At 38.6% G+C, this 25,135-nt stretch overlaps 1 protein-coding gene across 1 annotated transcript in view; it reads right to left on the bottom strand.

The window, feature by feature from the left end:
- The window catches only part of CNTNAP5 (contactin associated protein family member 5), a 472,018-nt gene that overhangs the window by 163,745 nt on the left and 283,138 nt on the right, over positions 1 to 25,135 (bottom strand). Inside the window, exons 10-11 of the mRNA XM_058195711.1 lie at positions 24,583 to 24,754; positions 4,724 to 4,830 (exon numbers count right to left, since the gene is read on the bottom strand). Of these exons, the coding sequence (XP_058051694.1) occupies positions 4,724 to 4,830; positions 24,583 to 24,754 (279 nt within the window). The remainder of the gene's footprint in view (positions 1 to 4,723; positions 4,831 to 24,582; positions 24,755 to 25,135) is intronic.

Genomic DNA, 25,135 nt, shown 5'->3' with positions numbered 1-25,135 from the left:
AGTACATAGGTAATTCATTGCATCTAGGATGTTGCCTAAATTGAATGATGACTTCTTCAACTGAATTGCATCATCACTTCTTTCAAGGTGAATGGTACCCAGGGATGGGCTTCAGATCCTTTAGCAATGGGTTTGCTGCCCCTTTGCTGGGTAGGCATGGGCATGGTGGGTGTGGCCATATCAGCCGCCTGCACCATGGGGTGTGTGTGTGTTTCAACCTCCCCAGGCTCTGAAGGCTTTTCTCGAGCCTCTGGGAGGGGGAAAACTTCTTCCCCCTGGCTCCAGAGGCCCTCCAGAGCCAGAAACAGGCCCATTTCTGGACTTCCAGAACCTCTGGTAGGCCTGTTTTTTGCTCTCCCAGACCCTCTGAGCAGCCCCTGCACTTACCTGGAATGTTGAATGGGCTGCATGGAGACTCCTGGGCGGGGCGGGGTGGGATGGGATGGGCCTAGCCAGCCAGGGGTGGCATTTGGGGGTTGGCCAAACTCTAGCTATCCTTGGCTAGAGGATCACCCGAACCCTGCCAAATCCCCAGGAGCCCATCCCTGATGATACCTCTCTATCTTTCAAAGAGCTAGTGATCACCTCCAAATGACACATGAAATCTATCCTCAGGTGGCAAAACTCAAAGGGTTGAAAACTTTTTCTTTTGACTAGAAATCAGGCAAAAGCTAAATGATCCCAGGTAATGTGAACATAAAAACTGATGTCTGCATTTCATTGTTTCATCCCTTTTTCAAATCATCATATTGCAGGTGATTAATAGATATATGTGTAGCAATAACCTAAGATAATATAATTTTTAAATATTAAATTATAATTTTCATTGTTAAAATTAAATAATTGTAAAGACATCATATAATCTCTAAAAAGATAATTCAAGCAGATGGTTCTTTGTCTATTCTTCCTGGGTCTTCTTTTCATAGTTATCTAATGCCTCATTAGAATGTATTCATGAAATATTAGTCAGGAAAAATATTTGTTTTCACTGTTACATTGCTAAACAACCAATAAGTAACATTACAACCAAACAACCAATAAATAACATTTTATTATTAAGTAAAATACATGATAAATAGCTCTTTTAGAAATAGTTTAATTTTAATAATCAGCATGTTTAGGAATGTAATTAATGTAATTCTCATTCAACAAATTTACATTTCTGTTGGATGGAAATCATAACAATTTATTCATATTCAAATTTAGAAATGTACTGTTAGAGTAGAAATATATGGCAACCTTCAGAATTTCTTTTAAAAAATCCAAAGAATGTTAATGTTTTAAAGGACATTTAGCAAAGCAGAAAGTTCAGTCTATCTGAATATTCCTATATTTAAGTATTTCATTTAAACATGAGACCAACATGGATGCTCAAATTTTGATGTTTCCTGTGGGATGAAGTTTCCATTTATGGAACAACTTTAATATTCTGCATATATTATACTGGAAATTGCCAGAAATTTCTTGCTTACTATCTTTTTTTCTTTTTCTTTTTGAAAAGGAATGTCCCTCTGGCACCACAGAAAACTTGTTAAGAAATATTTCTTGTATCCACACCATTTAGCATGTACTGAGTCAGATATCAAAATTGTAATAATTTTTATTAAATATCTCCTGGCTAGATATGTGTATAAGCTGAAAACATTTAAAATGGAAGGGCTAGGACATTTTTTTTACAACACTAAAATAGTAGAAAAAAGAAACATCTATTGAAGGTAGAGGAAAACTGAGAAACAAACGAACTAACATTATGGAGATCAGGGTTGGGCAATGTATAGGTTAGAAGAAGTCTTTGTGGAGAATAAAGAAAGAAATAAGAAAGAAAAAGAAAAAGAAATCACCAGTCCCTTTCTCTGTATATTCTGAATGCCACAATTATAAAAAATGAGCATAACTATATTTAACATAGTTATGAAATCTGTGTTTCCATACTTAACACACAATGGAAAATGTGCTCAAGATTCTGGCCTTGCCATCCTGCAGTGCAGTGAAATCACCTGTTGTGGTCTACTAGCAGTCTGCAGAGCTGGCAGCAGAGTTGGACAGTGAGGAGGCTAGGGAGGAACATGGGCCAGTCCTGGAGTCTGGGGAAGGCTCAGATGAGGGCTCTGCATCGGAGGCAGAGAAAGGGCCATCTGGGAGGTACGTGCTACCTCTGGAGCCTCCAGAGTTGGACCTCAGCCTGTTCCCAGTGCACGCATGTGCAGAGCTGCCAGAAGGCAAGAACAGTTAAAACAAAAGGGACGACTCAGGAATAGGGCTTGGAGATGGAGATGGAGAATATGGCCTCTCCCATAAGACTTAAAAGAGGAGCAAAGGCATGTGGGCCTTTGCAGGAATCAATGTTGTTAATTCTGTGCAGTTTAAAGTCTGAAGCTCTGTTTGATTCTGGACTCCGTGTGGCTTTGCCAGTTAGGTCTTTGGCAGTGTGTCAAGGGAGATAAAGGTGGGTGATTATCAGCCTTATCCTGAAGGACTCTTTACAACAGGGGTGAAATCCTACTGGTTTGGACCAGTTCGGGTGAACTTCTGGGGACACAGAACCGGTAGGGAATTTTTTTTTTAATTTCACCCCTGCTGTCGTGTCCCACTCCTCCGCTGACGGCCGGGTCAGGGAAATCCGAATCAGGCGTGCCTCTGCAGCTCTGCCAAAGTCCTAGCAAAGTTCTCAAGGCAGGCAGGAGACCAGGAAGTGACTTCAGCAATCCAAGGTAGATTTTGCCTGAGTCAGAGAATGCCAGAAAGCAGATCCTTTCTATAGGCCATGGGGTGTGGCTCCATGACTCAGCACTTATCCAGGCCTGCCCCTCCCTTCCTTTTGCTGACACCACTTATCAATTCTCCTGAAGCGAGAATCTCTCCAGCTCCAGCTCCAGCTGTTGGCAATTCACATTCCTCAGGCTCACATGCTGTGGGGGAGGGGGAGGGGTCTAGTTGCTCCGTTTGCCTGGGCATGGAGCCAGGGCTGGGGGCTGGAGGCACGTCAGGCCCTTCGTCTTGTTTGGCCTGTCTGGGCATGGTGCCAGGGCTGGGGCCTGGAGGCATGCCAGGACATTCCTCAGCGTTCGGCAGGAGATAAGAGGGACCCGGCTGCGGGGAAAGCGAGCGAGACACAACACCTGCAATGAAGTAATTACTTCGGCCTATTCACGGAGTGTTCTGGTTCCTTGTGGCTAAAATTCAAGTGATGTCACAACTGCATTGCTTTATCTTTTGCAGATTTAGACTATTTTAAGAAAAAGTATGTATTGCCCAATCAGAAAAGACAACTCAAAGGATGGTCCTCTTCTGTGTACATACCAACACGTTTCTGAAAGAGCTTCTTCTGTAACACTTCTCTGTAAGCTGGGAAAGTTCCCATTCATCGTTCCTAAGTTAGTCATTCAATTATTATGTTATTTAGGAGTTTTAAAATTAACACCAATTAATTGCATAAGATAAGCTAATGGGAACTACAGTACTGCACATACTTCAGCCACATACAATCATGTGTTCTCCACACCTTGCACTGGTTAACAGACTAGCCAACACAATTGGCAATGAGATGTATGTTCCAGAGTAGGCCTATATAAAATTTACTGCTGTAGCCAAGATGAGATGCAACCAAGGTACAGACAACTGTTGCCAATCTGACTAGTTCAGAAAGAGCAGCACCAAATACACAATTGTAGTTATCCTTATTGCAATCATAAGTTGGAAACCCAGTGACAGCTTAAGATCAAAGACAGTTCCTAGGCTAAATACCAGTTCTTTGGAGAAAGTCAGTGGTGGGATTCAAGTAATTTAACAACCGGTTCTCTGCCCTAATGATTTCTTCCAACAACCAGTTTGCCAGACTGCTCAGAAATTTAACAACTGGTTCTCCCGAAGTGGTGCGAATTAGCTGAATCCCACCATTGGAGAAAATGTAGTGTCATTGAACACTGGCCTCAAAAAAAGATTTCTATTCATATTTGGATTTCATGTCAGCCCATTTCTGAAATAAGATAATGTGGAAGAGTAGAGTTTTCTGTTACGGGTATACCAATAGCAGTCTATTCCAAAACTCTGAATGACCTTTGCCATTGGCTTCATATAAATATTAAACAACAAGTGATAAAATATGAAATCCTAAGACATTATGGATCAATGGCCTAGGTGTTGAACAGGAGGCCCCAGAATCAGTTTCTGGATATGGATGAAAAGAAAGGCATGCAATCAAGATCATTCCAACCAACCAATTCAAGAAGATACTATGTCAGGGTTGTAGAATATCACAGATTGGTCAAGGAGAATCCACAAGCCACATTTTCTCTATTCTGGAATAGCTCAAGACAACCAAAGATATCATAGCATCTCAACTGAAAGCATAATTAAAATAAGTCCAGATTATCAACATTATCCAGATGTATCTAGAGTTACAAGACTACCAAAGTAGCATTACCTATTTGGAAAAATGGATTTACTTTGACACCAGATAGTTGTCAGATGAATCCAAACTGCTAAACATTTTCAGAGTTTACTTCATTCCATCGTGAGAAATGTCAGTTTATACATTTCTTCCCTTGTCATCAGAAGTCTGCCTATTTCGTTTCCTATGTAGTTTCTTAATCAAACTGAAATTCGTTCCATCCCGTGTACCCATTTACAAATAGCTTTAAAAAGAGTTCCAAGAAATCAATTTTTCTCCAATTTGTAAATATTCCCAAATGTTCAAATGCACCCAACAATGCAATCTACTTACAGTTATGGCAGGTTGTTCCAGTGTAACCAGTTTCATTACAATCACAGAAGAAAATTGTCCAAGATTGGGAACATTTTCCTCCATGTTCACAGTAGTTTGGTAAACACCTAATTGGAAAGACACCAATAAAACAAGGAACTTTAGTTTAAGAAGAATACAGATGGGGAAACAAAGAACTTTTTTTGCTTTACATTTCTCTAAATTTCTATATTTGGCATAGAAATGGGAAAAAAATCACCTTAACTCTGTTCTTAACTTAAAACAAATACTTTCAGAAAAACAGCTTGCAGGGAACAGATATAATTCAGAAGGGAGCCCAAATTGATACTAAAATACAAGGCAATGGTTTGAGAGTAGAGAGCCACTTTTCTTCAGTATCCAGGCAACAATAATGCATATTTTATCTTTTCAGATAAGAGGAATGAATACCAGGTGAAAAGTAGCACACACAACCTTTTTAACAAGACTTTTCTTTTTAATATTACTTTTTTCAATTCTCACTGTAATTTCAGTTGATCGTATCAGCATCTAGCTATATTTACTTGCTCTTTGCACGCACAAATGGTCTATGAGTAAAAGGACTTTTTTTTTAAAAAAAAGAATCATATTATGAATAGAATGGTTCCTCATTCTTTAGCCTTTATATTTTCACAATGAAAGCATAGAAACAGTATGAGCAAAGGGCAGGAAGATAACAAAACACTGGATAGTTGGCCTAAGCACTGGGTAAAAGTGCTCATAAAGAGCTCAATTCAGCTATTTGAGCAGTGGTGGCGCAGTGGTTAGTGTGCAGTACTACCGGCTACTTCTGCTGACTGCCTGTTGCCAGCAGTTCAGCAGTTCAAATCTCACTGGCTCAAGGTTGATTCAGCCTTCCATCCTTCTGAGGCTGGTAAAGTGAGGATCCAGATTGTTGGGGGCAATATGCTGACTCTGGAAACCACTTAGAGAGGGCTGTAAAAGGACTGTGAAGCGGTATATAAATCTAAGAGCTATTGCTGTATGAACATGTTCACAGATTCTACTCTCTGCATTTAGTTGTACTGCTCAAGCTTCAAACTGGATTTCCCTAGCTAATTTAAACCTAATAATAAATGTTCCTGAAATGGAACAAATGAAAGTGGAGACAATTTTGTTCCAGTTATTTTCTGGTAAGAATTTGAAACACAAAGGGAACATATCCATAGCCAGTTTCATGAGGCAATAAAAAGTATACTGTGTAAGTGTGCTCTGTCTGCATAGCCAGTCCCTACTCAGTAACAAGGCTAGAAAATGTGAGGTATCCAATACTTTAAGATTCATATTTGATGGATTTCTCAGCTGGCAGAAAAAAAATCCACCAATCACTCCCCATAAAGTAGTAAAGACTATGGAGGGAAATAAGTCTTGACAATTGCCTTCTATCAGAACCTTACTAGTTTACTTTAGAGAGATCTGGTCTACAATTTTGGTGCTAATATTATTGAAGGAGCTAAACTACATCCAAACTGTTTTCAATAGCAACTGCCAAGCTGTTATTGCTAAAGCAAACACATGTCTTCCAGTGTAAGGTTCCAGTGTAAGGTCGCCAGCCTCTGTTGTGGCCTGTCGGCTGTCGGCCCCTCCAGCAGCCAAAATCAAAGGAGGAGGAGGAGGTGTGGGAGTCAGGGTCAGCATCAGGGCAACCTGGGAGCTCCGAGGGGGAAGAGGAAATGGAGCTGGCAGAGAGAGAGAGAGAGAGAGAGGTGGAATCTGGGCTGCCCATCAGCTCTCAGTGGAGAGTCAACAGCCCCTAAGTCTGGAGGTGGTTGATGAAGAGGAGGAGGAACAGCTGGGTCCACTGCCTGACCCGTGGCTGTGCAGAAGGCAGAGAAGGGGAGACGAGTAGAAATCCGTGGGCCAATCCTTGGGAAGGAAGACCCATCGCTGTTAATGAGGCCCCACCCTAGCTCTGGGGATAAAAGGCAGGATGCGAAGATGAATAGGTGTGGCAGACAACTATTCATCTTCCGGTCAGACGGACTTGTTAGCCTGCGAGATTAACTTTTTGCTGGGGCTGCCAGGATTCTGAATAAAGAAATCTTTTGAGTTCACGTCGGAGAGTTTGTCGTGTTTGGGTCAGAACAGCCTCCTCAAAAAAGCAGAACTCTTGAAATGAACAGCATTTCAAAAGGAACTTTTATTGGAAGACAGTGATAATAGAGAGAATGTAGGAAGAATCTGAATTTCTTGTGCTGGAGCCTTTGTTTAAACCGCTCTTTTTGAGGCCTCCCTCCTCCCAATGTCCAGTTCATCTTTGAGCCAATCCCAAGGTGCGAAGATGTTGTGAGAACTTTGGGCTGAGAAGGGATAACAGGCAGTTCCCAGGCACCACAATCTCAATCCTCCAATGGTGAGATCAAACAGATGGCCCAAGGCACATTTCTTCCCCCCTCCCAACATCCCCAAAGGTACATCAAAGCAGAGAAAAGGAACAAAGAAAACCCCATGCAAGTGTAACCCCAATTCTATCCCCTCCCACCAGAATGGAGGTCAGAGATCTATGGGACCTGACATCCAGCTCTAGCAACCTTCTGTAATCTGATCTAGCATTTACAAAGCTCCTGGCCTACTAATTTCTCTAGTGATACAGAGAGGTTGTTTCTCTAGCAGCCTTGGTTTTAGTAGATAAAGGAGCAGATCAGAATTTATCTACGCCTTTAGAGATATCCTGGTTTATGGGTGTTTCTAGCAATGTTGGTGCTGCTGCTCTTCTCCTGATTTCATGCCAGGAAGCAGCAAAAACTGAAATAACCATGAAGCAAAGTTGGCAACAACTGAAGAGGAGCGGATATGCCTACAGATTCAGAAGCTGAAAGCAGCCAATAGGAAGTGCTGTATTATCACATGGTCACAGCCATATCACAAAAAGAGCAAGGCATGCATTGAGAGATTAAAGAAACCACATCAGAGCTGGTCAATTAACTTTGGTTGTGGGCAGTAGATAAGGGAAAGCTGGACTGTATGGAAGTGTCCTTCAAGGATGTTTAGACCTATATGTTCAAACAAAAGTTAGGGGAAAGTTTATGCTCTCAGGCAGTGGTGAAATTCAATAATTTTTACTATTGGTTCTGTGGGTGTAGCTTGGTAGGCATGGCAGGGAAGGATACTGCAAAATCCCCATTCTCTCCCCACTCCTGGGGGAAGGATATTTCAAAATCCCCATTCCCATCCCACTCTGGGACCAGCCAGAGGTTGCATTTCTCCGAACTACTCAAAATTTCCGCTACCAGTTCTCCAGAACCTGTCAAAACCTGCTGGATTTCACCCCTGCTCTCAGGGATTTGTTTATTTTTAATGCATGTGAGGGATGTAGTGGGGTTATTTCTGAAGTTCTTTTTCATGCCTTCCCTTTCCCAGGACGAAGTTGCTTTTTATCTTTCTTTAACTGCCCCTCATAATTTTCTGCTTAATCATACAGACAACTTGTTAGATTTTTCCAGTATACCTAAATGAAATTTTAGGTTACCTTTTAATAATAATAAAAAAGCTATTAAAATATATGATTCTTTTACATCAAATTTGTATGGAGGAATTATGTAATCTTAGTTTTTATCCTGAGTACCGGCTAATTAACCCTTGTGGAAGCCAAGTCAATGCTAAAGGAATAAATTAGGAGCAATCATTGTCAGTATGGTAGAACCAGTGTTCCTTAATTATATTGCCAAATGTTTGATTCTGCAAGTCCTCCATTAAACCCTAATCCTCAGAATTTATTAGATTTGTCCAGTAGACCTCAATGAAATTTTAAGTTATCTTTTAATAAGGCAATGGGTATTAACACACAGTTACCATTCTCTCTGGCATTCCCTATTTTCTCCAATTAATTTCAAATTTGAGGGTAATAAAGTTCAGTTTTATATTCTTTATTGGTGAAGGGATGTTAACACTTCCCTTACATTTCAAGTTGCAAAAGACCTTTACCAGGCCATACAATTGTGCAATTGGCTTGGATGTGCTACAATATTTTTTCATGACTTTTTTTTTTTTTTTTTTGGTAATGGGTTTTCTTCAGAAATCTACTTTGATTTTTCTTATCTATAATGCTGGTTAAAAACCATAATAAAAGAGTACTACTAATAGGAAAATGACTGAAATTCATAAATTTCATCATAAATAGGACAAAAAATGGAAGGTGAGGAAAAGCAGGAACAACAGTCCGTTCCTATTTCTGGATATAAGGAAAAGATATACAGATACACGCACATACCTAAATTATGAACTTCACCTCTTCCCCCTTTAAACCCATTCCTAACAAAAAGTTGTGAAGAAGCACTGTTTGTCAGACTCAAACCGGTTCTGTGGGCGGGCCTTGGTGGTGGTGGGTAATGTGACTGGGTGGCCATGGCCAACTTTTTTTTTTTACTTTTAAAAGCATTTTTTAAATGCTTTTAAAAGGCTCTGACTATCCCAGCTGAGTTGCCTGATCATCAGAGGCTTTTCTTTTCTTTTCTTTTAAAAGCATTTTTTTTGCCTTTTTTTTTTTTTGGTAAAAAGTTTTATTTTCATTTTCCAACAACCTATTCAATATACAGTCTCTTATTCAACATTAATCATTAACTTTCATTTGTTACTTATTCGGACCTGCCCAGCTACCACTTCCTTCCTTAACAAACCTTTCCTCCTCCCTTCTCTACTTTCTTCTACTTTCTTCATCCTTCCTCTCCTTCGCTTTTCTACGTCCTCTCCTCTTTCCCTACTCTTCTCTTCCACCTTTTCTAACCCTCTCTCTTTCCCCTTTCTTCTTCCTCTCCTTTCCCCTTTTTCTACCTCTCTCGTAAAAGCATTTTTTTTTTGCCTTTAAAAGAAAAAAAAAGCCTCTGACAATCAGGCAACTCAGCTGGGCATGGGGGCTGGCAGGGATTTTTGCTACTGGTTCTCCGAACCACCCACTGCCATCGCTACCGGATTGGGTGATCCAGACCAAACTGAGAGCATTCACCCCTGCTCAAGAACACTGGGCCGGATGAAACAATGGCTGGTGCTATAACTTGTTCTTGAAATGAAAGCTGTAAATGACGTGGTAGAGATGATGTAACTTGGAGTCAAAGGAGGGAAGGGCTCTTTCCCAGAAGGAAAAGGGAAAGCAGAGCTTGGAATGTCTGGAAGGAAGGAAAAGGCTGAAGTTGGACCCTCCCTAGCAAAAGGGCCGTGGGTGGCTCAGGCTGTAAGACAGCCTGTTATTAAACACAGCTGCTTGCAATTACTGCAGGCTCGAGTCCCACCAGGCCCAAGGTTGACTCAGCCTTCCATCCTTTATAAGGTAGGTAAAATGAGGACCCAGATTGTTGGGGGGGCAATAAGTTGACTTTGTATATAAATATACAAATAGGATGAGACTGTTGCCTTACACAATGTAAGCCGCCCTGAGTCTTCGGAGAAGGGCGGGATATAAATGTAAATAAAAAAAAAATTCACAGAGTATAATTAATAGTTATGCAGATTGTTGCTTTAGACTGGCACTTGTAGGAAAAGAAGTGGCAGAACCTGAGAGTGGAATGAAAAGATGGATAAGCTTAGAATCTCTACACAAGCAGTCCAACTCCTTTGAATTACATTGACTCTCATCTAACTCCAAGCAGATGCTGACCATGAGTTAAAAAGATTCCTGTGCATAGATTTTTTTTTTTAGCAATAAAGCAATTCAATTGGATGTTTACATGTGGACCTGGTCTTTCATGTCTGACAGCATGATTCTGTTGGTAGGCAATCAACAATAAAGAACTAATCAGAAGTAACTTTAAATGTTGTTCTTGGTTCTTTGGGCCTGACAAATGAACAGCTTTTTCTTCTATCTAAAGTGGACTTTTATTCATGTCTACTAATTATGGTCTATGAACACACAGTATGTCTGACCTACTTCCTATTCAAATTTACATGAGATTTGATCCTAAGGGTAAATCCAAGCACACACAAAGACTGTATTGACTGTGGGCGGCATGTGCCATGCCACCCTATTTCTTTTCAGTGCACTGAGAAGAAGAACTGCCTGAATTTCAAAGAACGGAAATTTAATCTGTCTCCCAATGTGCAAAAGATGAGGGTCTTTCCAATGAACAACTTGAGTAAAACACAAAAGGTTGTCTGTTTGGTGCCTGAAGCCACCCATAGACGTCACACAATTAGGGCTCAGATAACATTGCACATATATTGCCTGCTACCTTCCAAATAAGCAATAACTTAGAGTGATGCCAAAAATGATATAATTACTATGTAAATTGTTGTATGTGAAGTATTATTTTTTCCTTCTAATCTTTTTAAGTTCCATTTAGGAAAAAGACTATCCCAAGGCAGGATTCACATATAATATTAAAAAAAAAAAGTATTATTTCAAATGTACTTTCTCTTGAATTTCCCTCTCTTGAATGTCTGTTGTAAAAGTATAAAATATAGAATAGATGCTGCTTCAGTCTGCTATTTCTTCATTTTGCCTTGTTTTGTTTTAGTGATAGGATCCAGTTGGATGTCTATGGAGATTCTCAGTCATCCAGGTCATGATTGTCCTAAAGGTGCTTTTTCAAAAGGAAACTGGGATTTGTTTCTTACTGAAGACGTTTTACTTCTCATCCAAGAAGCCTCATCAGAACTGGATGAGAAGCTAAACATTTTCAAGGAGAAGCAAAGTCCATTTGCCTTTGGAAAAAGCACTATGGGATTCAGTTGGATTTTATGAAATTTTGGAAGACTTGGAAGACTTTCTGTCAGTCATTCTGTTAATGCTCTGCTTCGTACCTAGAATACGGAAATTCATAGGGTAGATGATAAAAAATTGAAGAAAAGGCACAAAAATATAAATAAGGCAATTTTCTGTTACAGCAGTTAGAAGTAGAAATATAAGTTAACCTATTACTCTACAGTTATAGCATTGTTTACATTTTCTCTATAAACTATTATTTTTGTTCTAATCGTCAAAATCTTATATCATGACTACATTTTTTTCCATTTCCCATAAAAAATCTATAAAAGTTTCTAATCATAGTTAGTTAGTTAGTTAATTAGTTATGGTTATGTAGTGTATATTGGAGGTAATGACCCTTTGAGAGCTGTATGCAACAAAATTTCATTTTAATGTATGCCGATTAGTGTACATTTAAAATGACCATAAAGTCTATTCTGTTCTATTCTATTCTATTCTGTTCTGTTCTGTTCTGCTCTGCTCTGCTCTGCTCTGCTCTGCTCTATTCTATTCTAAAACGATTTGGCCATTTCAACAAGTTCCCTCATCTTTACTATCCATTCCTCCAATATGGGTAAAGTCAGAACTTTTCACCTTTGTGTGAAAAGGTTCACTCTTCTTGCTGCAGTGAACATATATAAAAACAAAGTTCCATATATTTTTTCCAGCTGCTCATTCATCAATCCCAAAAAGGTCTCTGGTTTCAAGAGAAATGATTGTATATGGATCTTTAATGTCTTCTATATTTTTATATGTAATTGAGTCCAAAAATGTGTGGCCTTAATACACATCCACCAAGTATGATCAAATGTCCTTCTTCTTGGTGCCCCTTCCTGCTTCCTAAGGCTAAGAAAGAGTGACTGGCCCAAGGTCACTCAGCTGGCTTTGTGCCTAAGGTGAGACTAGAAGTCACTGTCTCCCAGTTTCTAGGTCACAGCCCTTTAAATATTACACCAAATTGGTTCATCCCATCTTATCCTAATAATAAATTAATTTGTATTGAATCCAAATCCTGCAGATTTAAGTGGCCTGGTATTTCCATTAGCTTCAGAAAAGCCTCTTTAAAACTCCATTACCAGATTACCACAAGGGAAAAATATAGCACTTTGTGGAATTTGCCTTCAAGGTGCTCTGAAGGTATAATTTGAAACCATATGCTAATAAATTCCTTCCTCAGTGGCACAGTTGTAAAATAGAATAGGTATGGGCAAAAACAATATAACTTTCTTAAAGTGAGAGTAAAAAGAGAGAACCTTGAATAACACAATAGGTTTACATTTAAAAGTTGCTTTGGTCTATATCTAGCTTGGGTCCAATATGTTTGTTCCTTTATGTAAGCTGAATATAGAGGATAGATTTGACCAGCTTGCTGGTTGGTTGATGTGTTAGCTTGTTTATGGTGCAAGGTGTCAAGTAAATATGCTGTCAGGTTTCAAGTAATGCATCCATCACAAATTGAACTCTGAAGCATTCCGTTTTCTCAAAGAACAAATTAATTTAGATACACCATCTTGGCACTAACTGGTGAAAAGCCGGTACTGAAGTTCCTGGGCTCTTCATCCCAATATAAGTATCAGTTTCTCAAGTTTCCAGAACAAACTGTCACACTGTCCAACCAAGTTGGGACCTGGTTGCTTGGCAACTTCTCCTCTCCTCCTGTCAGCCAACTTTTGGAATGTACATGACTCATGGGCTTTGGCTGAAGGCTCTATCCTCCTTGACTCTCCCCTCTTCAGCTCCAAACTGTGTCAAACTGAATTCATGTCAAGAGTACTCAAGGATACAAACAATCCCACACCCCAATCCAATTCAGTCTTGACACATGCTTTATGTGAAATTAAGAGAATAACTGCAATGTGCACAATAGTTTTGGATAAAACTATTTATCCAAAACTGTTTTTTTATAAAAAAATAAAATATAAAAAATATAAAATATAAAAAATATAAAAATATATAAAAATATAAAAAATTTACAAAACTATATTTTGTGCATAAGAGCACAAACGTGCCTACTGTTCCTGTCCTACTGTTTCCTTTCATTATATCCAATTTATATAGTTATTACATGCTTATACTCATATATATGCTTATATGTTATATAGTTGCTTCATGCTTATGCTTATGTATGCTGTTATGACAAATAAAAAAAATAAAGTTAGAGCTTTAATTCATTATAGTATCCAGAAATTATGAAATCCTACAACAGCAGCCAAAAAAAAAAACATTTTTGTGAAAAGTAATATATACATCTCTAGACCAAACTATGCACAAAAGATGCATATAAATGAAATGCCTAGCCAATGGCTGAACTAAGTCAATTTGGGTCTTGATAGGACTTGGATAAAAATTTACTAGAAAGTCCCAGTGCAAATACAAATCTGGGAAACTAATTGGATATCATAGAAGAAAGCAACGGCAAAGCACTTACATGTTTCCAAGAAATGAGCCAGATATGTCAAATATCAGATGTTCAGTTATATTTGAGGGAAACTTTACATTTCTTTTCTTTTCTTTTTTTTTTCTTTTCTTTTTTTTTTTTTTTTTGAAGAGAACTTTTTTTTCCAGCCTGGCAATCAGGATCCAGCAAACTTCCTTTCTCCAATTGTATAACCATACAATTAAATCAAATCCAATCTTTTTCCCCCCAGCCTATTTAAATTATCTCATTTTCTTCTGATCATTCTCATTCTAGTTACCATATATTACTACCAAATCTTTCAGCATAAACAGAAATTTGACCAGAATGTGTTTACACTAGGCCAATATGGAACGTCTGTCTCACACCCATTTCCAACATTGTTTGTCTTTTTGCCAAGCCAATAAAAAAATGACATAATATTGAATAGGTTCCATTATAGTAGGAATAAGTGGGGCTTGAAAAAAAGGAGCAGCTTCATGACCAGATGAAGACATGAAGACATGCCAGTTACAGTCTGTGTAATGTGTTTAACCAAATCTTTAAAATATGTGCACTCTTCATCACAATCAACAGATAAATATGCATTTTCCATATTATGTACTATTTATTAAAGTCATGAAGAAAAGCTAATTGCTCAGGGTTGACATGTCCCCTAGGTCTCCATCTGTTATATAACCTTATAATAATACTAACAGAATGTGTATCCTCATAACTACGCTAAAGTATTGTTTGTTTTATTGTTGCAATTACTGTATATTTTGTCTTTTCCTTAAGAACTGAAAAATGCATATGCAGGAGTGGATTTGTCTCCTTTCAATTTCTCCCTCCAATTATCCAGTAGGTGGAGGGACAGTAACTGTCTGAAGTACTGGTGAGCTCCAGCAGGGGAAAAGAAGATAATTGGTCCTGGATCTTATGGGTTCTAGTCCTTTACTTTATCCACACTATATAGCTTCTCCCTAATTGCTTAAATGTTGTTTAATTTGTTAGAAAAATGTTATAATGGAGTCCTTCCTTGTGATTTTTTTTTTGAACATTTGTGCTTAATTTGTTTTAGTTAAAAAAAAAAGCAAATAGTCAAACTGTATGGGTTTAGGGGTTTTCTAGGACAGACCTACCATTGACTTAAATGCAACTCCCTGCTTTAGAATTCTTCTGATGGTTATAATTTAATTGTCATTAGGATTGTAATATACTTCATATTGTAAATTAATTATCAACAATAACCTCACAATTATTCAACTAATTACCTCATAATTGAATGTTCATACTCTTGTGCACATTAGAAGACAAATCCAAGCTCTACTGAATTTCGGTCATGACTCATAATGAGTTTGGCCTGTGCCATCAATATTGTGCTCTGAGAGCTACCTTCTTAGTTTGCTCCAAAAATATAAGGTCCAAGTAAAAATAGAAAGGAGGTAATCCGTAACAAGAACTGCCTATTTAGGCTTTAATAAAAAGAATGCATGAAAACAAAGACAGAGATAGGGAAGCGGAAGGGAATGGGTCTGCTTTCTTTATCTTGAAAACCTTGTACCGAAGTAGAGGGCCTGAAGAAGATTTTTAATTACAGATAGTCCTCGACTTACAACATCTCATTTAGTGACCATTTGGAGTTACAACAGCCCTGAAAACAAGTGACTTGTGATGGGTTTTCACACTTATGACCATTGCAGCATCCCCACGGTCATGGGATCAAAATTTAGGTGCTTGGCAACTGACTCATATTTATGACACTTACAATGTCCCAGGGTCATGTGTTCATCCTTTGCGACCTTCTGACAAGCAAAATCAATGGGGAAGCCAGATTCATTTAACAAATGTGTTACTAACTTAACAACCACAGTGATTCCCTTAACAACTGTGGCAAGCAAGGTCATAAAATGGGGACAAAAGTCACTTAACTGCCTTGGTGAGCAACAGAAATTCTGGGCTTCATTGGGGTTGCAAGTTGAGGACTATCTGTATGTGACCTTCTCTTGTAGAATGCAGTCTTTCACAAAATTAGAAATTCTAAACAGTCAGCACTCTCATGGATGGCTGAATCTATATTTATTTATTATATTTATATGCTGTCCATCTCATAATCAATCTCATATTTCTTTGAAAGAGAAAACAGATAGAAAACAATTTATTTTCCATCAAGTAAAATGAAAACAACCCTAATATTTTTTTTCATAAAACTTTGTTAAAGTGTTTGGCTTATCATCCCCCAGCAAAAACTACACAAAAAGAGAACAGAATATCTCAATGCCATTTTCAACACTAGTACTTTATGGCTGCGGGCCTCAATGTAATTGCCTCTGACTCAGATTACTTCCGCTTTAGATTTTGAATATATACATCCTGCTTTCAAATAGGAATTAGCTGCTGCATCATCACCTCTGAGGCACAGAAGCATGGGCTATGCCCAAGGGCAGCTTAAAGAGACAAATATAGCTGTTTTTTAAGAGTCCTAGATTCTTAAATTAGTTACCAGTTAATCATGGGGAGCTCTCTAAGTGCTCTGAATGTGTCACACAACATATTCCTTCCTTGGTAACCTTCTGGCAGGAGAGAGCAAGAAACAAAGAAAGAGAAGAAGTCTGCAAAAAATCCATGTCTTTCCTGTCCCTGAGATTATTACAACTAGTGGCTTCTGTCACCATTCTTTCTCCCAGCTTGTTTTACCTTGATTGCCTAATTTAAAACAATAAACTCTTGCCAGGTAATTGTCACAGAAGAAGATCTCAGCTCTCTGACAGCTAGCAATGCCTGTTTCTCCTATCAAGTGCACCCTAGGAATAATCAGAGAAAAACAACAACAATAATCTAGCGCATGACCAAAATCTGCTTCAAGTAATAATAGCAATATAACAGAAGATGGTCAGCAATATAGTAAGTTAAACAAACAAAAAGAACTATTGTACAATACAAAAAAAAAACCTTATCTAAGGATTCTTCTTCTGCGCCTAATATATTTATTGCCCTGATGTTGTCATTATTCCACTGCTGCTGAGAAGAGTGTCTATTGAAATAATAGTAGGTATGATTATTTTGTATGCCATCATGTTTGTTAGCCTTTATTTTGTTACTATGGTGTTGCAATTTCAATTGTGTAACCTTCACCTAATGTCAGGTTTGATGACAGGAATTCTCTAGCATTCCTAGATCAAGCTAAATCCAAGTATGCTAGATAGTTCCTTTAAAGCCTGGCAGGCAGACAAATCAGCCATCAACAGGCACATAGAGATAAACAACATCTATATACCATTGAAAGAAACAATCAAAAAACTAAAAAAGGAAACAAAAAGACCCAAACACTTCCTTGTCAGCAATCAACATCCAGGACAGCAGAGATTAACAGCAGGATTAACACTCCACCAACAATCAAGCAGCAAACAACATACCAATCAAGGGATTACCAACTCAGACAAACAGTAAACAACAGCCTAATCAAGGAACTCAAGAATACTCCAAACAATACTGACAAGGCAAGCCACTTGCATATAAACAGAGAGAAAACCCACTTCCTTCTAGCACTAGTTTGGGTAACGAAATGTCTGAAAGAAAACAACCAACCTCACAGAATAAAATATCTCCAGAGTTCAACCCTAAATTACAAATATTCTCTTCTATTAGATGGACACTCTATTTACATTTACTTAAATTAGGTGAAAGAGATCTTTCATGAAATACTCTTCCCCATTTCAAAATTATTGGGAAATAAAACCATTCACAGGTCATTTTTCAGTGATATCTTTATTCTAGATTTTTATTCTTGATAGCATGTTGCAATTTAGGTTAAGGTACTGGACTATGATATGGGAGTCCCTTAGTCAAGTCCATAGAAGTCAAGTCCCTCAGTACAGCCATATAAGTTCATTAAATGGCTTTGAGCAAATAATTGTCTTTCAACCCATGTACAGCAAAAGGCTTTTGTTGTAAAGATAAAAAATGGAGGAGGAGGTTCTATATAGTTTGTTTGGAACTTCACAAAAAAGGATGACACATAAATCTAATAAATAGTAATATCTCAGGTAATTGGGCCTGGAAATGCCTATCGCATCTTGACCATCAATGGTTATGAGGCTTTGTTTAGCTCCTTGCATTTCACTGGAGGCCAATTCATACACACAGGTTGCTCAACACACTGGTGTTGAAGTTCCTTTCAGGCTGTAGGAAGTTAGCACCCACCTCCCTCCAAGAAGAATGGAGTATTTTAGAAAATATTTAAAAGGCAGAATATATTTCCCTGGATGAGAAATGGAGAAACATGTTTTAAAGACAAAGCAGCTTCCTGACTCCCCCCACCCTTGTCAATGGGTCAGAGACAGAAACTCATTCTGCCCACCTTTGTCAATGGGCCATCATCTGCAACATAATAGGACCCATCTAGCAACTGAAACTCACCACCTGACACCTGGGAAGATTACATCAGCCAGCAAGGCTAGCTAAGACCCCCACCCCCTGGGAGTCTGACAACCAATCAGGATACTCTTCCTGTGCCCCAGAAAGTTCAAAGCTCAGAGAAAGCATAAAGCCAGGGAGCGCACAGGATCTCATCCCTTTTCTGTTCAGGAACTCAAGACATGTGATCCTGACCACCATTAAACCCTTTCCAAGCAGCCTCCATGTTTCCAGTGTCTTTGTCCCCACTTGGAACTGAACCCAGATGGATATTTCTTCCAACAAGGCCTTCCATAAAGCTGAAGTGGGACTATCATAAAAGTCTCATGATCATGGTCCTAACTATGACCCATAACTTAGGCACCATTGTTTGGTTACCATCATTTGTAGCGTGGAAAAGAGCACGATGAATGCAGAATAGATACTGCAGTTCTCTAAGTAAATAATGTAACCACAAATAAGGAAGGACGACAAGGAAGTATCCTTAGACAGCTTTTCCTAGCTGACTGCACATTCATCATTTCAGAGCACAGACAATTATTAAATATTTGCTTCCTAAATCCAAGCAAAGGGATTTGATTTTGATATAAAATAAATGCAGTTGAAACACATGGGGCATAATTAGAGAGGAAAATCTCTCATTTCTCTGGCCAGTCTCGTTTAAAGAAAAGGCATTAATAATCTGAACTACACTCCACAAATTAAATATGGAAGAAGAGCTGAAATGTGCAAAAATAACCCTCTTTTTTTCTATTTTTTTCTCTCCTGATTTTTTTTCTTCCTTAGCTTTCACTAGGATCTAATTTCCCTCTGGTCTATTTTCTGTAATACAGCACAGAAGCCAATAGAATGAGTATGTGAAAGAGTAGTTAAGAGAGGGAAAAAAATGTTAAGTCTGAAATTACACTTCAGAACAAACAACAGGAAGGCAGGCAGCAAGGAGGTCCAGGAATAATTTAAGATACACCATAAATTTTTGAATCTAAAGTAACATATTCAAAAAACAAGCAATTACATTTTAAAGTGTGTGTCATGGGGCTGTTGCAGAAGGGGCTGTTGGAGAGTTAAAAATGTGAAGTTAGAATGCAAAAAGGCAATTGGTGAGAAAATCTAATTCCTCTATGGCAGGGGTGTCAAACTCAAGGCTCGGGGCCCTAATCTGGCCCATGGGGTACTTAGATCTGATCCATGGGGCCACCCTGGAAACAGCAAAGGACTGGCTCATGGTGTTTCTGCCAGCGAAAACAGGCTCCCAAGCTCCGTTTTCGGCTGCCCCAGCCTCCTGTAACCTACTGCCAGCAAAAATGAAGCTTGGGAGGGCTGCACACAGAGCTCGAGAGCCTGTTTTTGTTGGCAGAGCACTCGGACCACCAAAAGCATCCCCGACATGAGTGACATTGAGCTGGCCATGCCCATCCTGGCCATGCCCACCCCAGCCTCCAGAGGTCAAACACAACCCTGATGTGGCCCTCAATGAAATCAAGTTTAACACTGGCCTGGAGATGATGTTTTAACAGAATGCATGTCTAAACTCTTAATCCTGCACTTCTCCATACATGTAGATTACTCTGAATTCTTTATGTACTGAGTGCAAAGTTATGCAACCCAATTGGGCGAACATTTTTACAAGTTTCCATGTTTCCATTTTCCATGAAAATTCTAAATGATCTTCTCTCTCCTCCAAGAAATTGGTCAGTCCCACCCATGCTGCCAGAATGGACATGCTGCAGATCCTATCAGTCAAGGAATTCTGGCTGGTGGGGTCCAGGGGAAGAGCTTGTTTTCCATGGTTCTCACTCTCTGGAACATTGTGCCCCGACAGGTGAGATCCACACCTACCTGCTTGGCTTTCCAAAAGGTCCTCAAGATTGGGTTTGCCAACTGACCTGGAGCCTCAATAATCTGAAGGTGATTAATAGACTAAGACGGGGTCACCAAACCCCAGGCCACAGGCCACTACTGGTCCATGCCTAGTTGGAACTGGGCCACATGAGTGATGGGCTAGTGCACATGAGTATGTGCACATGCACAGTTCAACTAATCCAAGTGGCGCAAGCCTGCACATGTGCACCAGCCCACTGCTTGCATAGCTTGGTTCCCTTGTCCCCATGGCCATCAAGTCGCAAAGGTGGGGACCACTGGACTAAGATAATACCCCACCTGCTCCCCATGTGCATCCTGATCCCTTCTTCCCATCGTTGTCCATTTCAAACCAAATTTAGTATTACTTTCTATTGTTTCAATGTTTTACATAGGTGTTGTTATTGATTGTAAGCCACCCAGAGTCACAGCTAGGTGAGATGGGTAGCATATAAATTTAATAAACAAATACATAAATAAATGAAATAGATCATGGATTCTAACCGTAGAAAATAGTTGCAATTTTATCAATTCCCTATTCCACTGTTATATGCCTTCTGCCTTCACCCACCATAGACCTTGGTGCTTTACACAAAAGTTTCTGCAGAAAGTGGTAATAGAGCTTCATCAGACATTGTATGCTATGTATGCACGTACATTGAGCACTTCCAGAAGATATGGAGACCAAGACAGGAAGGAATCCAGGGGAAGTGGGGGGAAGACATTTGATCCAGTTTCTCAGAATATTATTTGACCGCAAAGAGCTGTAGTAATGGAGGAGAACAGAACAGGGCTGTTCTGCTCTCCTTAATGCAACCCGAGCAAGTACTTTTTTGTTCTTTTATTCTCCAGAAATTATCCAGAAGTGACCCATAGCAGGTTTCACAAAGAAGGAAAAGAACCCTGTAAGTGTGTGTGTAGAGCCCGATCTAAGGGTTAAATAAAGAAAAAGCAGTAGTCACTTTCCCTTGTAGGAATCAGTCCCTTTTATTTTTTTCACTCTCTGGTTCTTAGAAAAGAACCCATCTCAACATGCCTCTCTTAGTTAGCCTTCAGAGCCCAATCTGAACTTGAAAGAGGGATTTAATCAACAGTGGTTGCCTTCTCTGCAGGAGGTGACTACTGTACTGCTATTTCTCTCTTTCTTTAAAAAATACCTAGAAGAGCCAGAAGTAATAGATGCTGAGTGCGGGTGCATGGAGGGCTCCCCCCCACCAAAACCGCCTGGAAGCTAAAGAAGCTATCTCAGTCACTCCCTGAAGGAAAAAAACAACAACTGTTTCTACCCTTCCTATCACAAACATAACCAGACCTGTTGCTTAAAACAGCTTTCTTAAACCACAGTCCAGGAAAGCTTTTAATGACAAGATAGTGCTCCATTTAAAGGGAAAAATCCCAGAAATCCCAGAGTTTTAATATAAGCAATATAAATAGACCTGAGTTGTAAAAAAAACTGCTTCTACCTTTCCTTTCACAAACATAACCAGAGCTTTAAAACTATTAGTCCCTTTAAATAATTTAAACAATACAGCCAAAAGACGAACAGAGGTAGATGCAAGCATTTTGTATTTGACCCATCGATACCCACATTAAAATAACACGGTTAAAATCAGCCTCAAATATAAGATCTAGCAAGAGCATTAATTAAGCCTATAACGTATGCAGGAAAGCAACCAATGGCTTTATGCCCACGAAAGGCGTAGACTGACATAAAGCTGTTTCTGCACGCACAAGGGGGGCTTCAAATGGTTAATGACAACTGCCTTAGTAAACTGCAGGAAATGAGGGTTCCGGTGGTACAATGGAACTTTAAACACAGAGTTTTGATCCACCTGGTGACCCGTAGATAGTAAGTGTCTTGCAATGGCCGAAGAAGGCATTTTATGGCCATGAATTGCTGTTGTTGTTGGATTACTCAAGGCTGTTTGGACCCATTTCAGAAGATGCCGTTTTAAACAGAGTTGTTGCTTAAAACTGCTTTCTTATACCGCAGTCCCTGAAAGCTTTCAGTGATAAGATAGTGATCCTATTACGACTCAAATCTGTATATTGTCTATAAAAAAACCTCAGTTTCTGGGATTCGCTTTCAATGCTGCTTCAGTTTTTAATGCTACTGGAAAGATGAAGATGGATTATATTTCATCATGGTACTGAAATCCAAACCATCTATTTTTTTAACGTAAAATCCCATAATCTTTACATTTTGATAATAAAAATGCAATAGAATTTTAAAAAAGCTTCTCTAAGACATTGTTCCACCCCGCACACTAAGACAAATTTGTTCCTATGTTTTCATTTATATGCCCTGAATTGGTCCCACTTAGATTTCTACAGAGTTAGTAACAGCAATGATTGACGAAGTCTTCTTTGAACTGTAAAATATTCTAAGAATTTATATTGTAAAATACCAGCCTCTAAATACTAGCCTTTCTCAAAGTACAAGTAAATTTATAATAGTTCATTTAGTGACCATTCAAAGTTACAACAGCATTGACCTATGACCATTTTTAACACGACCGTTGCAGTAATATCCATGACAATCCCAAAACATAGTTCAGTGTAGCCAATTGCAGTATCAAACAGCCAAACACATCACTCATATCTCCAGCTGTATCTACTGTATATATGGAAGTGAAGAAGCCATACTATATACCTTCTCCAGCAAACTTAAATAACAGCAGAAAAAACCTTTTGGATCTATGGAGCATTTTGGAACTGTGTGAAGGGCTTTGGAGTCATCTGTTTCATTCTATTGCTTTGAAACAGAAACCTGGTTCAGTTTACACAACTGCTCTCACTGAGATGGTTTGATGGAGGAATCATTGAGTCAAAGTACCATTGACATTTTCAGAGATAGATAGATAGAAGATAGATAGATAGATATATAGATAGATAGATAGATAGATAGATAGATAGATAGATAGATAGATAGATAGATGATAGACAGACAGACAGTAGATAGACAGAAAATAAATAGCTGATAGGTAGATAGAGATGATAAGACTATTGACATCTTCAGTGATGAGAGAGAGAGATGACAGATAGATAGATAATGACAGATAGATGATAGATAGATAGATAGACAGACAGACAGACAGACAGACAGACAGACCGTTCATGTTAAGAGATTTGTATTAGCATGATTATCTTTATTTGTGATGATGATGAATATTTATCAAAGTGTAGCAGCAATGTTGCTCATGTTCCTCTACCAGGCTAGTGCTTCAAAGGCAGAATTCCCTGAAGTATGCACCAAAGATGACCAACCTTAAAAGACTTTCAGGCATAGTAAGGACATTCCACACTGGGTGCAAAGAAACATTTTTGCAAACAGTGCTGAAAAGGTTTTTGCATATACAACTAAAAGTGTTACAGTAGCTGCTTTTATGCATATTTCCTTTATGCAAGGGGCTGTTCCCAAACTAATGGAGCCTGGACAAGTTAACCATGGAGCATGAGATCCAGGCTAATAAAAATTTAAAAAAAATCTAGTCTAAAATCATATTGGGGGTGGGGGAAGCTACAGTAAGCATCCCTAATGCTTTGTTTTGAGATTGTCTTTCTAGAATGGTAGCAAAGCACAATGATTTGCCTTTTTCATTTCAAAGAATGGAAATAGAATCTGTACTGTAAGTTCCAGAGGAATTCTTAGGAACAAAGTCCATGTTGGAATCTGATACTTTACATTCTCTAGGATGCTAGTTTCTCGTTTCATTTTTTAAAATTAAAATGTATTTTTAAATCAAACCTGGTGATTGTACACAATAACAGAAGCTTCACATATACATTAACTTCTCAAAAAACAGAGCAAACCAGTAAATAAGTGTTAGCTGCAATTCTAGACTAATTGCTATATATCAGTATCTTTGCCATTCATGAACTAAAAGTAAATAACTAAGTTACCTAAAACTTCTCTGCCTTATTACACAGAGACAGTTCTTCTTTGTTACTAGCAACAATGCTGGGACAGTGAATTAAGACTGAATCCTTGGTTTTTGTGTTTCAGCCTGGTCCTCAGGATGATTTCTGAAATAATTTGATTTCTAGCAAGATCAATATTACTTTATTCTGCTTCTATTAAAAAAAAAATATCCAGTGTTCACTACAGCATTTTGGAACCCAGAATTTATTCAAATAAAACTAGTTGAGAAGGCGGCATATTTAGATCGTTCATACAATGGCTTTGCTGTTTATTTAAAGTTTAAAGCTGTCAAATGTGCTTTGGGTATATAATTTAATTCTTGCCCAAATCTACAGCACTGTTTAATTTGCATATTCCATCTTTCACGAACTGCCAGTGAGAGAGAGAGCGAGAGAGCGCAAGCATTTCACACAATTTATCGTAGCTTTGAAGTGATGTTTTGCAGTAGCAACTCTGTTAAACTTAATATTAATAATGATAGCATATTCAAATTTCCAGATCTAGCAAAACCGCACTTATAAACCACTTAGCTGAAAGAAAACAACAAGACAAAGGAAAAGGAGAATAATTACCTGTCTTTGATGGCACAGATATCAATGCGCAAATCACTGTAATTCCCCAGGGAGCCTTGCTGAACTAAAGTGAGGTCCTTGGGCTGGTTATCAATAAAGATGAGCCTCATGCAACCTTGAAAAGCCATAATGGGATTTGAACATTTTGAATCGGTAAAATTGTCAGGGCACCCTGTGGGACAAAGAAGGTAGAAAAGCAGTGAGATGAAGAATACTTAAATGATAATTTATTTGTTTGGGGATTCATAGAAAGAAAGTCTAATTATTTTTAGTGTTTTCATTGCTTGCTCAACGTGAGCATTTAAGTTTCCAATTCTATAGACATAAATTGAAACATCCTCCAAAGAAAATAGCTAATAATGGGGATAGAAGATAGATATTGGGACAAGTTCAAACTTCATTCTTTTTTAACATGAAAAAGAAGTATGAGTTTGAGCTAAAAGTATGTTTTTTGCTGTCTTCAGAGGGATCCCATGGATTGGAGCTACATGATACAATCTACTTAAGATATCTGTTCATAAATTAAAAGGTTGTAGTATATCAAGGCAAAGCA

This window comes from Ahaetulla prasina, chromosome 1, assembly GCF_028640845.1.
Source record: "Ahaetulla prasina isolate Xishuangbanna chromosome 1, ASM2864084v1, whole genome shotgun sequence".
Taxonomy (NCBI): Eukaryota; Metazoa; Chordata; class Lepidosauria; order Squamata; family Colubridae; genus Ahaetulla; species Ahaetulla prasina.
The sequence above is the reverse complement of the archived record's forward strand: the minus strand, read 5'-3'. Positions and strand labels throughout refer to the sequence as shown.